Source organism: Myotis davidii, unplaced genomic scaffold (genome assembly GCF_000327345.1).
Source record: "Myotis davidii unplaced genomic scaffold, ASM32734v1 scaffold133, whole genome shotgun sequence".
NCBI lineage: Eukaryota > Metazoa > Chordata > Mammalia > Chiroptera > Vespertilionidae > Myotis > Myotis davidii.
This window is the reverse complement of record NW_006284732.1, coordinates 3,358,883-3,374,014: the sequence shown is the minus strand read 5'-3', so window position 1 is coordinate 3,374,014 and position 15,132 is coordinate 3,358,883. Positions and strand designations below refer to the sequence as shown.

At 39.7% G+C, this 15,132-nt stretch overlaps 1 protein-coding gene across 1 annotated transcript in view; it reads left to right on the top strand.

Annotated features, from left to right (window-relative positions):
- CLDN10 (claudin 10) overlaps positions 1-15,132 on the top strand; it is a 26,622-nt gene that overhangs the window by 875 nt on the left and 10,615 nt on the right. Inside the window, exons 2-3 of the mRNA XM_006755045.2 lie at positions 6,443-6,604; positions 6,698-6,779. Of these exons, the coding sequence (XP_006755108.1) occupies positions 6,443-6,604; positions 6,698-6,779 (244 nt within the window). The remainder of the gene's footprint in view (positions 1-6,442; positions 6,605-6,697; positions 6,780-15,132) is intronic.

The following is a 15,132-nucleotide window of genomic DNA, read 5'->3' as shown; positions in this document are numbered from 1 at the left end:
CCCAAAAAAAAATTCTTCTACAGGCGTGCCAGCCCGGGCTTTAACGCTTCCTCCAAATGTTAGGAAAATAAATAGCCCTTGAGCGTCAGCGGGTAGAGTCCGGGACGCTCAGCTCAGAATCTCTGCGTGCGGGAGACTGACAGGTTCTGGGAGACTGACAGGTTCTGAGCCGGTGCCCTTCTGTAAATTGTTTTCTACATTGTTTTTTGTTAATTAGGCTTTATATCGCATTGCATTGTAGCAACGGGTAGATCGATGTTCAGGTGGAAAACTGGCTCTGTTTTAGTTTCAAGAGAACCGTCTATATGAACGTGGTCAGATGCGTCCTCACGCTCTAGGCCAGTGGTTCTCAACCTTGGCTGCACATCAGAATCACCTGGGGATCTTTTTAAAATGATGAGGCCCAGAAATCAGGATTTTAAAAAGGTCCCCAGGTGATTCTAATGTGCAGCCAAGGTTGAGAACCACTGCTCTAGGCTCTTCCTCTAGGATTTGACAGCCCAGGACTGGATGGATCCCCACAGAAACTTAAGGAGAGTCACTTACAATTTCTAGATTTGAGGTGTTCTCTTTTTCTTTTATTACTGCCCTGCAAGTTTTTATTTGCATAGCTGAGTAAATAAAAGACAAGATTTACTTCCCCTGAGATGGTGCTTGCCACGGAAAGCAAATGTTTGTTGCTCAACAGTGGTATTTGATGGAACCTGCCTATAAGGGCCGAAGTGTCTAGTTGTAGATGGGTGACACCCTGCTGTGTCACATTAGTAGCTGGCACACTGTGGGTCCCCTAGAATTGCCCTTGAATTTCCTGTCCTCTGCAAAGCACACATCCAGGTAGATGCTTTGAACAGACAGCCTCTTGTTTCTTTGTTTCTGTGGCTTACCTTCAGGAATACGGGCTTAACAGTTACGGTTTAAGCGCATTCTTCTGTTGTAACTGTATTGTTGTTACCTGAGATAGAGTGCCAGATAGGTATGGCTCCTTCTGTAGGACAGTTGGGGGACAAGAGAGAAGAGAGACAAACAAGAGCTTGCTGGATATTATTACGTGCAGAATAATACGTCTGAGGTGAAAGTGGGCATGGTATCAAGATTTGGAGGCAGAGGAAGGAGGGATAACCCTCAATTATTAAGCTCTAGAATGGAGCAAATGGAAGAGGAGTGACATTTATATACAACCCAGTTTGCAAAATAGCCTTCCATGTGTCTAGAAAAGAACTTTTAAAAACATAACACCACACTACGCACTATTCTGCAGCATTCTAAAATTAATAACTTATCTTTCCCAGTCCATACATATAGAAGTAATGATTGCGTAGTATTCATTCGTCTGGACAAACTGGTTTATATAACCATTTGCCCGTTGTAGGACATGGGACCCTTTCCAGCCTTTCATTCTTGTTAGCGCTTCACTGAAAATTGTTATATTTGCCTCTTTGTCTGTATGTGTGTTGTTAGAGAGTACATACTGAGAAATTGTATTGTCAGGGCAGTGGAATATTCATTTTAATATTCAGTTTATACTGCCAAATTACATTCTACCAACAGTGTGTGAGACTACCTATTTCTCTACATTTTCACCACTAAGTTTTTCATCCAATATTATAGGTGACATTATCATATTATCATTTAACTTGGCATTTCCCTGATCTGATTAGCACTGATTTTGAACACCTTATCATATATTGATCTCCCCCTCCCCCTCCTCTTTTGTGAATTGTTTGTTCATGTCTTATACCCGTGGTTGTGTAGTTTCCTCTTGGTTTAAATGATTTGTTTTCTTAAATTTGGATGTCAATCTTTGATTTGTCATAAATGTTGCACTCTCAGCCTATTGCTTGTCTTTTAAACTTATGAGGACTTTGAAATGTGTGCTATAATCAGATTAATCAGACTCTTCCTGCTGGCTCTGCCTTTTGTATCATAGGGAGGCATTGCCTACTCCAAAGCGACAGATTGACTTTTCTGCATCTCCCAGAGTAACACATGGGGATTCAGTGACACTGCGACAGTTTCATAGAGAAAGGAGTTGATTCCCCCATTTACCAGTAGAACTTTTCAAAGTGGCCCCCTTCATGGTCTCCACCAAGTGGCTATTTTCATCCCTGCTAGTTTGAAATGGAAAATAAGGTACACGTCGTTTGGAAAACACTTAGCTTTTTCCCTTCATCCTCACCTGAGGATATGTGTTTATTTTAAATTGATTTGAGAGAGAGAGAGAGGAAGGGGGAGAGAGAGAGAAAAAAACAACAACATCAGTGTGGGAGAGGACATCCATCTCTGGCGTGTGTTCCCAGGGCAGCCGTATCTGTTGGGTGCTGGTCCTGAGGCAGGTCCTGCTGGCAGCGTGCTGCACATGGACTTCCTAACATTGCCTTTGCAGTGACGGGAGAAAGTTATGTAACCATGGGCTATGGGGGCCACAGGCCTGACGAGGTACGAGGTCTGGATTGAGAAGTAAAGCCAAGAAAGGAGAGAGAAAGCTCATGGTTCTCTCAGCTAGTCTTCGATCAGCGTCTCTCAACCTGTGGGTCGCGACCCGTTTGGGGGTCGAACGACCCTTTCACAGGGGTCACCTAAGACCACGGAAAACACATATATAATTACATATTGTTTTTGTGATTAATCACTATGCTTTAACTATGTTCAATTTGTAACAATGAAATTGGGGGTCACCACAACATGAGGTACTGTATTAAAGGGTCGCGACATTAGGAAGGTTGAGAACCACTGTCTTTGATGGAGGAGCAAACCTCTTGGAAGCAGATGATGGAGTCATTATTCTGAATTTCCTTTGTGAGGTCAAAGCTCTGGTTCCTCATCATCAGGTGGTATCATATCACCCCCGTTTTCTCTGTAAGGAAAATGAAGCTGAGGAAAAGCTAAATGTCTCGAGTTAGTATGATGCCATATTAAGACCCCAACCCCAATTTCTGCTTAGAATCAATATTAGTTTTATGGAAAGGAAGCTTCCATGAGTTTCTTACCTGCTCACCAGACACTTTGTTCATTTTATTCATTCTGTGAAGTAAAAGCTCTTATCCTATTTTACAGATGAGAAAACAGAGGCTGAGAGATTAGCTAACATAATCAAGGCCACACAGTGGGTAAATAGGAGAACAGAGCTAAAATTCAAAGTTCATGCCTTCTCCCCATACCTTCCTTCTTTCAAAGTATTTGCAAAAAAATGCACAAAGCTACTAGCATAAGAAAAGCTTGTTTTTTTCTTCTCACTAGGAAATTGTCTCCACCAAGTGGCTATTTTCATTTTTGCTAGTTTGCAACGGAAAATAAGGTACACATCATTTGGAAAACACTTAACATTTTTTCTTAATCCTCACCTGAGGATATGCATTTATTTTAAATTGACTTGAGAGAGAGAGAAAGAGGAAGGGAGGAGAGGAGAGAGAGAAAGAGAAAAACATCAATCGGTTGAGAGAGAGAGAGAGAGAGAGAGAGAGAGAGAGATCAATCGGTTACCTACAGTGCTCCTCCTGGCTGGGAATTGAACCTGCAACCTTTTGGTGTATGGGCCAATGTTCCAACCAACTGAGCCACCTGGCCAGGGTAAAACACAACTTTTAAGGGACACCTTGAAGGTTCCCTTTAACAGAATTCATTAAGGCCCCTACATTTTACTAATTAAACATTTCACAGTTGACTAAGCTAGTGATTTCTGTTTATTGCTAACCCATGTTCCTTTCAAAACACCACTTGAACTTTAGCTGAGAATAATTTTCAGCCAGGTTGTTTTTTTAGTATATGCCATCTATTTTTGTTAGTGGGAATGTTTGCCATTTCGTACAAGAGACTTAACTATAAATTATACTTCAGAGAACTTCTAAGTAAATATGTTCATGCTTCAGCACCTTAATGTGTTAATTAGCTATTAACGGTGTCAGTAAATTAGACCTGTCAAAAATAATGGCCTCCTTGACTAGTTTTTACCACCACTTCGCTTGATGGTTTTACTTATAAGTTTTGCCCCGAGGAACTGTTTGAAAGCAAGGTTGTAGAGGTCTGCCTTGCAAAAGATAAACTCTGAGTTGGTTGGCAGTCACCTCAGGCCTGAGTCTGTGGGTGTTTTAAGGACTGGTAGCCCCTAATTCACAAAGCTCAGACTTACCAACAACTGGATTGCATTTACAGCTGGCAGGGGAGCTATCCCTAGGAACCCCAATCCCTGCTCTTTGCTCCCCATTTTAGAACATCTAGCCAATGATTGTGCTGGTGAAGTGCCTTTTTGGTGCATGCGACAAATTAGCAATTTATTTATTGGTACTGTTTTCCATCTAGAGAGAGGTACCTTGCCCTCAAATTAGGGTTTTGAGTGGTACCGAGGAAGGACCTGGCCGCATCAGAACCTTGCTTTCCCATCTCTACTCCCACACATGTGCCAAGGGCTGAGATGGGCGAACTGAGTGAGGAACTCAGAACAAAAGGGTATGCGTAGTGGTTAAATAAAGTTTAAAGGCTGCTATTATTTTCCCAGTCCTGTTGAGAACTGAATTCATCAGCATGGGATTCTAACCACTGTTTACCATCTGGGAAAACGTATTTTGTGGTCTAAAGGGTCGGAGTAGAACTTAACCTTTTGCCAGGCTCCTGCATTTTCTATTCATAAAGCCTGTAAGGTTATTAAAGTAAATGCACATAAAGGTTCATGGTAAAGTTTTGTAGGATAGTTCTTTTTTTACACATATACTATTGAGGTTACATCATACACACGCTGTTTTGTCCGTTGAGTGATTTCAGTCAAGAGTCAGCTAAAACACCTCAAAACCATAGATTAAAATAAAGCTATGAAGAACCCACACACTGTCCCAGTAGCTCTGGGGATAAGTGATGAGGCAGTTGTGATTCTGGGAGACACTCCTTAACCTTGCAAGGAACTAACAGGTCTCTTCTCTCTATCTGGGCTTCTATCTGCTCCCTGGGTTCTGGTAGAGGGACTTGAGGATTGAAGTTTAAAATAGAGCTGGGTCAGTATTGGGCAGCACTCCCCCAGAGAGCCCTGCAGCGTGATCATTGCTACCAAAACTAAATGTTCCTGCTGCTGTCTTTGATGGTCTCACCCTCAGCGAAATGATTTTGTTTGGGAGTAGTTCATGCTACAAAATAGAAGATGATTGTCATTGCCGTCTGAATTTCTGGGGGCCTAGATTTGTTCAATTAAATAGAACATCTTCTGTGAACTCTTTAAAATAGATCGTAGGAATAGGATTAAAACTTAAAATTTTATTCTTTCCCAAAGAAACATGGAGACTGAAGGCTACCTGCCAGCATTATTTTCTGAGTTTATAATTATCATAGTCTTAGAAATATTATTCATTATGGCTTTTGTCTGAGGACACACAATAAGTAACTTTTAGTCTCTTGGCATTAACAAGGTTTTACAGATTGACAAATTTAATTCCAAATGTAAACCTGAAGTACATGTATGTTCATTTGCTTAACAAATATATACTTACACCTCGTATGGGCCATCACTGTTTCAGATTGAAATATGGCATTTTTTCAGGCTGAAATGAAAATGTCCATATGTGGACAAAGTTATTAGTTTAAATCCTGTTAATTTAACATTTCTTAATGTCTGGATGAAAGCCAGGCTGAAGTTTATCATAACCATGGCTGTGCAAATAAAAATATGTGACTAAGGAAATACATGTTATAGGAAGAATGATCCAAGAAACCAACAGAACAAGCTTTTAGGGTTTCTTTGAAAGCATCCACTTATATGTAATCAGTTAATTTAACAATTATAAGCTATTCTTGCTGTAAATAGCCAATGCTTTTTTAAGCCACATTTTATCATATGTGCCCTGTAAATAATACAAAGCCATTAAAATAATTCTTAATTTAGACTCCTCATGGCTCATGATTATATTTTAGTTGCTCTCATTTATAAGCTTTCACTAATATTGGAAGATTTCACCCTTTGGGAGGTCTTGCTGCCCAATGATAAATTTTATAATGTCTGAACCATTAAAACATCTGTTTAAAAGTTCCAATGTACAAAGGAGTAAGAGGCTCGAGATAGTGGCAGGTGATGTTTTGCACAGTGAAAGGCAGCGTCACCTGGATTGTATAGTCATATCGGTATGGAATCCATTCCTGTCTCTTACTAACTTATCTCTGGCATATCCTAGACACTTTGCTTGCCTCGGTTTCCTCACATGTGAATAACAGCACTCAGCGAGCTAATCTGAAGATTATGCATAAACTGCACTTAAAAGTGTGTGACATACAACAGGCACTCCATGTAGGATAACTTGTTTCCCTTGCTTGTCTTGCCCCATGTTTTAACAGTTATGGTTATTTATTTACTTTTATTTTTTTGGAAAACGGAACAATCGTTCGGGAGGACAATGTAGAACGAGGATTTCTCCCTGGACAGCCACCTGTTTTATGTTAACATGTAAATGACCTACTCTAATTGCAGGTTATATCCAGGCATGTAGAGGACTTATGATTGCCGCTGTCAGCCTGGGCTTTTTTGGTTCCATAATTGCCCTGTTTGGAATGAAGTGTACCAAAGTCGGAGGCTCAGAGAAAGCCAAAGCTAAAATTGCTTGTTTGGCTGGGGTTGTATTCATACTGTCAGGTAAATAGTAACTTTCTCCCAAACAAGGTACTTTCACCGTGTTAATGAAGTAGCACTCACTAACCACGGTCCTTTCCCTCTGATGCATTTTAGGGTTATGCTCAATGACCGGTTGTTCCTTGTATGCAAACAAAATCACAACGGAATTCTTTGATCCTCTCTTTATTGATCAAAAGTAAGTACTCACCTCAGTCTGTATGTTTCTAGTTCACAGGAAATGTACATAAAATCATATTCTAAATTAAGGTATGGAAATTTTCTCCATGGCTTATGAAAAGAAAGTGAGATATAAGGGGTAGATGGTTTGATGACATCATTCAAGAGTAAACATTTTAGGTGCTACGTTGGCAAATGATGCATTTAATTACTACATGAGTGTTACATGTTGTCTTGTTTGTAAATAGCTTAAGGTGTCGGATTTAGAAATCTAAACTTCATCCACCGGATATCATAAAATTGAAGCTAAATGGAGGGAAAGTGGAATAGAAGTGTAAGATGAGGGGGGGAAGAATGATGAAGTGTGAGAACAGAAAATTGAAAGCTTGCCTCTGTTTTGTCCATCCAGAACAGTATTTGCCAGATGCTAAGCTCTAGGCCAATTTACATCTGAAACATTGAGATTAAAACAAAGGAAACTGTGCTTCTGAAGATTAGAAACATTCTAATATTTAAATGAAATATTATTTTTCATTTTTAATTAGCTTTTTAAATTGCTCTGTTAACTATGGCCTTAACATGCTCCACCTAATAAACCTTTATATGTAAAAAATCATTGTATGTGATGCAAGCATTTTTTTTAAATGCCCTGGGAGTGGCACAGACACTCAGATGTGACTGGTCTCAGTTGCAGGTGAATGCTTTGGCATTTACAGATCAGTTTGCTTGTTGTTGTTTTAACTATGGGCTGTTGCTTTTTATAGTTTCCTTGGGCTTATTTCTTTGCATTGGGAAAACCCCATGGGCACCAAATTAGAAATAATAACATATCAGATGTTTTGTCTTTCATGAGAGTATACCCACATAACTCTGTGGAGAGCCATGTGGGTATGCTGTCCACCAGGCTGGTGATTCTCTTTCAGTCTTTAGATAAAATGTTATAGAAATTAAAAAAAAAAAATCACTAAAATGGCCAGTCAGGTCTACATTACTTTTTTCCAGTGGATTTAGAAATCTTCAGAAAAATGGATTTTCTGGTTCTCTAGTATAGTTTATGCATAAATAGTAAGTGCTTATATAATGAAATGCTTACATAATGAAATGCTTATATAATCACATGTAATGAAAATAACAGCTAACGCATTGAGTCCCTTCCATGTAGCCAGCAGAGCACTGCAGAGATTCTTTATTTTATTCTTACAACAGCTTTATGAAGTAGGTTCTCCTGGTACTCCCTTTTTTAAAATTGAGGAAAGAGTTCAAGTAATGTGTCCACTGGAAGTTGGACTAAACTAGAAGGCTGATAGAACTATGGCTCAAACCAGGTGGCCAAAGTCTGGAATGCTCGCTGTAAAATTCATGATTTATAACATTGGACTACTTTATCATTTTTGTTACAGTATGCTACAGATATTTTTCATTAAGAGAGTTTCTCTTGTACATTTAAAATGGTTTTTATTCTGAAATTTTATTAAATGGGGAACAAAACAACTGTCTTAGTGTAATTTTTACTCTTCTGCCTATGTTAGAAAAAATATATTCAGTTATAAATTTTCGATAATGATATTTGCACAGATGTACATGACATCAAACATTGAGCATTGAGATGAAAACTGAGATGACTCCTGAAGATTGGAAACATTTTACTGATATTTAAATGAAATGCTATTTTTCATTTCAATGATACATTTTAATTTCTGGGTTAGTATCATAAATATAGAGCAAAACTGTATTTCTCTTGGTTTATTGTATTAAGGACATTGCTGACTTTTCTGGATTATCTTTTCTACATCACTGTTTTAATTCCCTGACAATTATCAAGGATGTCAGAAACTTAAAAATAGTTTTAACCTTTCCTCAAAGGTCATGGCTAATTCATGTATGCACTGTAACGTACATGTATTCTTTGTATGGTTTTAGTCTGTGCTGCTCTATGCTCAGTCATCTTTTTCAGTTTAGTACCATAGAATTTCTTATTCTCCTTTCAGATTTTAGTGAAACTCAGTTCACTAATTATGGACTCTGAAAGGTTTCCCTCTTTCCACATTCTTGGTGCTAAATTGAACTATCCTGTTCCCACTCAGCCTCCCAGCATTTCTCTTGCCATCTATGCCTACTCACGCCCTCTGTGTCTGCATTCTCATCTGCAAAATTAGGCTAATGCTAGTACCCCTCATGTAGAGTTGCTGTGAGAGTTAAGAGAGGTTGCTTATAGGGTGTCCCAAAAAATGTATTCTCACACTTTGAATAATTATAAGGGCAGTGTTTATTAAAGTACATTTCATTTTCAAAATTGAGCTGTCAGCTGTTAAACTGTGTATGCATATTTTGGGATGCCCTGTATATATGCTCAGAAATGATTAGAAATGAGCAAACCCCTGTGTTAGCTATTACTGTATTGTATTGGCTATTATTATTAAGACTAGAGGCCCAGTGCATGACATTCATGCACTGGGGTGTTTGTTGGGGGGTGTCCCTCAGCCCGGCCTGTGCTCTCTCACAGCCCAGGACCCCTTGGGGGATGTCTGACTGCCAGCTTAGGGGAGCAGGCCTACGCCTGCAGTTAGACATCCCCCAGGGAATCCTTAGTGCTGCCATGGAGGCAGGAGAGGCTCCCGCCACCGCTGCTGCACTCGCCAGCTGTGAGCCCGGCTTCTGACCACCAGGGGGGCAGCTCCTGCATTGAGTATCTACCCCCTGGTGGTCAGTGAGCATCAGTCGTTCAGCTGTTCAGTAGATTTGCATGTTAGAGTTTTATTATATAGGATTGCTTTTTGAAATGCATGTTGTATTTAAGATGTGGCTTAGCTTTATAGATGTCTTTATTAAACTCTTCTGTGGTACCTTAAAATATAACACCTACAATTTGCCAATTTACCTTAATGTAATTAAAAACCACAAGAGCTAGGGATTATGTAAAACAATACAACTTACAGATTGGTAGTATTTATAAGTCACAGGCCCTCCATACCAAGGCCTTATAGAAAATATAGACTTTTTTTTTAAAATCGTGCTTATTGAAAACATATTAGCTCTTTGAGATAGGGACTATTTTTCTCACTCATCTTGCACAAAGAGAGGCCCTCTATAACTTACATAAAATCCCTCAGATCAAGGAGTTGTCAAGTCCTGAAAGTTGTAAATATGATCAGATTCTAACCACCTACAATGGTAGACTAGAGACATAAAAATGACATGTGACATCTAAAGAAATTCACAGACTTCCTTTAAAAAAAAACAACCCATTTCTGTGCAAACCAGCAAGTCGACTAACTTGACTTCATCTGTTTTCCATTTACCAACACCTCTCATAGAGGAGATGAAAATTGAGAAGATCAATAAGCTGCAAATTGTCTCTCAACATAAAGTAAACGGATTTCATGTGTTAAAATGTAATCTTTAAAGCAAGCTTTTCATTAGCTTATTATAGGGAGATACACTTCCTTAGTTGGCATTTGCTAGAATGTAGTGATCTGTGCCTCTGATTTAGTTTGTACGTGAACTTAGAATATGTCAGGGAATCAAGGCCAAAGGAAGCCTCTGAGAGGATGGAATAGAGGGCACACACAACTCTCCTCTTCCCATCCTTTGCGCATATTACTCTTCCTAATGCCAGCTACCACCAATTAACATCTATCCTTTCAGGCCTAGAAGGCGGGTGCGTGTCCAGGTGCTTAGGAAGGATAGTGAGAGCTGCTCTGAGCATGTGCTAGTTTAACTTTCTAGTGAACATATACTTGCTCTCCCATACCTAAACCCTAAAATGCACTGGAAAATGGTTCAGGCCTCAGAACCTAGTTGTGTTATTGGCTTGCTTCTGCTGCTATTGTTTTTTTTTTTTTTAAGGTTTCTGTGTTGAATGAACTGAATCTTCTCTGTAGATTTCCAGCACATACTTATTATATAAGGCCCACCTTGGTTGCCTAAATTAGGAAAACACAGCTAAGGTCATCAAAAGGCTCCCACTACAATCCTACTATGTGCAAGGAACTCAGTAGGCACTTTGTTGAAAAAAAAAAAAAAGAGTGGCTCCTAGGGTATAGTTGGACTAAAGATCATGGCAGTAACATTGCAAACATTATCACACTTACATTCTATGGTTATTTCCGAAACCCTTCCCTTCCCACCACTTACCAGGAAGACTTTTCTTCCAGGCTGCAGTCATTTGACAGGATTTCGATCTAAAGAGTTTCTTCTGATTCTGGTTGTGTTCTACGATCTCCCCATTCTCCTTTGGTTTTGCTTCCTTGCTTTCATTCAAGTTACAATTATGTTTTGTGATTCCTAGATGGGCTCCTGCACAGCCTTAAAAACTATTTCTCAGTTCTTCCCTTGGGGCTGTTTCAAACTAAATTTCTTCTTTTTATTATAACAAAACCTACATAATCCCTCAAACCACCCCACCACCCCAATCTACTCTCCTGCAAGACTATGGTAACAGACACCCCTTAGTGGTTCGCCTTACTAATTACATTATTTCCACCTTTGTATTGTCGTCCAAACCACTAACTCCTGAATGTCTTGCTTTATTTTCTTAAATAAACTGTTCCAAGTAATATGTGATTGACATAAAGGAACTTGTTCTCAAAGCATGCAAAGTTAGAGCACTGAACCAGTTGCCCTAACTGAGCAAACAGGCGATCACAATCTTAGAGTTATTCTCCTTTAGTATATGAGATTTATCATTTAAGTTTTGGCTGTGATATCCTCATGTTTGGGTCTTATCTGCAGGGTTTCCTATTTCCAGAGTTTTTAAAACCATGGAGTTATTTATCTCTAGTACTCTTCATTCCTGGCAAATATTTAGTTTCTACTTTAGGATTTAAGCTTTTGCCTAGATAAAATCTCTTCACCATTATGGCTAGTTAGTAGTTAGAAATAAACAGATGCCTACTTCCCAGTAAATTCTCTCATTCTTGTTATCTGTCAAGTGAACAATAGACAATTCAAGAAGTACATTTCTAGGTTATACACATTTTCCCTGGTGAAGTTGAAATGAATATCGATCTTACTAGGTGACCTTGCCAAGACATTGAACTTCTTTCTTCTGTTCTTGTTGTAATTTGATGAATTATGGAGGTTTGTTTATTCAGGCTTACTCCATTCATGAGATTATTTGGAGAACGGGTTAATATCAGTAAACAGCTCATAGATTCTTGGATAAGGGATTCCGTAGAAATGCCACATGAACAAAACAATGCAACTGTTAAATATTAAGGTGTTGTTCTGTGACTGTTTGGTGGTAGCCAGGCCACTTCAGACCAATTGATTTGGTGTTTTTGTTATGCCAGCATGACTTGAAAATCAAGTGTTAGGCATCTGTGTTTTGTTCTTGCTGACCAGTAATGAAGTCCCATCCATGCCGGTATGCCACGCTTTCTGGTCTCTCAGCTTGTTACCACCCCCAGCCCTCCAGCCCTTTCCCTCTCCTCCCATGTCCTGGCTAACGCCTGCTTCTCCTGCAGGACTTGCATTCTGGGTGAGGGGCCTCCTGGCTGCTGAGGTTGTACCTCGTGCTTCTATCATAATCCTCCTGGGAGATTAGCACTTGCTTATTGGTGCATCTCCAAACCAGACCAGGAGCATCTCAAAGCAGAGACCACGCCTTGCTGATTGCTGGAGTCTCTTGCAGCCAATCCATGCTCCGTGACATTTACAGCAGGGATGGTCAAGCAGCAGTGCTGTGTGACTGTCTGTCTGTCTGCATCTCTCCTGGAGTAGAAAGACGTGAGCACGCTTGTGGCGATTTTGGTTAAGTGAGTGAGGAGAGGAGGCAGCATAATGTACTGTTTAAGAGTGAGGACCCGCATGTCCCACCACTTAGAAGAGCACCTGACACATAGCAGGTTCTCAAGAAATGTTAGTTGAATTAAAAACTTTTGTTTGAAGCCATGTTTAAAAATTATTGAGGTAGAAAATATGTTGGTGAGGATATAGAGCAACCTGAACTCTCATACACTGCTGGTGAGAGTGTAAATGATACAGTCACATTGAAAACCTGTGTGGCAGCATCTACGAAATCTGGACATATGACCCAAGAATTCCATTCCTAGGAATATACACAACAGAAATGCATCCATATTTTTACAAAAATACATGTGCAGTGTTCATAGCAGCACTTTTTGTAATAGCCTAAAATGTCAACTACCCACATGCCTATCAGCAGTAGAGTGAGTAAACAAATTGTTATATATTCACACAATGAGACACTAAAAGACAGGAGAATGAACCATCTACAACCATTTGGATAAATCTCAAAATTAGTAATGAATGAAAGAAGCCAGACTCAAAAGAGTACATGTAACATGGTTCCACTTATTTAACTACAAGGACAGGCAAATCTAACCTGAGCTGTGAGAAGTCAGAGAGAGGAGCAGTGGCTGGAAGTGGGCACAGTGCGGCTCTAGCGTACTGATTCCTGTGGCACATGCATGTTGAATTTGAGAAACTTGACCTGTGCATACTTGTGTATGTAAATTTATTAAAAGCTTTAAAAGTTATTTTTAAGAAAAGGAGTAAGGACCCCGGATCCAGGCTACTTGGGAGTAAACCCTGCTCTGCCACTTATCAGTTGTGTATTTTGAAGAAATTACTTGTCCTTTCTGTGGTCTGTGTTCCTCGTCTATAAAATGGGTCATAGGTACTTTGAGGTTATTGTGAGAATTAGACGAGGTAGCACCTTTCGGCTGTTTAGAAGTGTGCCTAGCACGTAATAAGCACTCGGTAAATGTTAGCTATTATTTTAAAGGGTACTGGCCCTTAAGCAGAGCACATTAATGTACCATTTTATTACCTGATACAGTATATTAAGGCTAGCCATTGAGAACTGTATGTTGAAATGTTGGAGACCTAGTAGAAAGGGTAATTGTTGTAACATACTTGGCTCTCAAGTAGAAGGTAGGCTTGAAAGAGGTCTAGCCTGAAACCGTTGTAAAGAAACAAGGCTTGTCCAATTTCTTCTCTTTATTTCTCATCACCTCAGTCACAGCATTGAGGTAGAGAGATACAACACATTGAAATTGTCAAATGGATAGTCTTGAGACCCTTCTAATAAGAACCCACTCTGCATACTTTCTTCCCCAACACCTGGTTTGGTTCTGAAATGTTTTTGGGTAGGCTGCTGAGGATTCTGAACAAAATGCAGATATGCTTTTAATTGATCCAATTTTTTTTTCTCCAAGTCCATCTGTGTGATTTTCTCTCAACACAAACAAATATGTACACCTGTCTCCACACAGATTCTTGACCTGTGCTCGCCAGTGCTGGTCTTGCCCCAAAGTGTCTCGGGACAGTGTTGGTTGTCTTCGGAATTTGGAATCTTGAAGCATAGCCCCTCTGCAGTCAGTTTACCCAGACTTCAGCGTTTGTGTGTAAACATGTTATTGTGCTACTTCGAATATTGTGCCTGCACATCATTTCTCACTGAAAATGCAGGCTCAGTAAACTCCCAATTATCCACATGAATGGAGACCAATGGCATGGATATTGCTAAACAACTGATTTGTTTTTGAACGATGTAATTTTGGGGACATGAAATGTTCTTTGGCTAATATCATATTGTGATACTGTGGATGGGTTCTTAAGTTCCCATGAATAACTGGCAAAAATCTGAACTCCTGTAAAGATACCTACTGAGCACTTTACAAGAGAGAAGGAGGCAGAGAGATTAAGAGGCAGGTTTTAGAGTCAGACCTCTGCTCAGACCCGGGCTAGCTGACAGAGATAGCACCTCCTGCTTGTGATGTAAAGGATGAAAGGAAATAACGTATAAAACACCCACTACAGCGGCACATGGTATGTGATCAATAAGTGTTACAGTGTACCTGTATTAATATATAGAATGTGTAGAATTCTGAACTACCCAAAAGATAAATCATAATACATGGAAAGATAATACATGCATGTCTGCCATAAACTAGCACTGAAAAGCAATTTAGAATCGGCACCCCCCCCCGAAAATCAGTCTTTATTTGGGGTTTCCTAAATTTGATAACACTCCATGAAGTTTCCATATATAAGTAGACATTATTATTTAAATTATCCCATTCTACTTTGTTTTTTTAAAATAAATCTTTATTGTTCAGATTATTACAGTTGTTCCTCCCCCCCCCCCCATAGCTCCCCTCCACCCGGTTCCCACCCCACTCTCTGCCCTCACTCCCCCCCCACTGTCCTCATCCATAGGTGTACGATTTTTGTAGAGTGTGTTTATATGCACAGGTACACCATGGATTTGTCCCCAGAGGGTTGGAGAACCAGTTGAGCGTTTTAAGCTGAGGGTGACATGATCAGATTTCTACTTTGGGAAAAGCACTCCTGTGGCAGTGATCAGGCAGGATGTGGGGAAGGCTTTAGAAGGAACACCAGCCTGA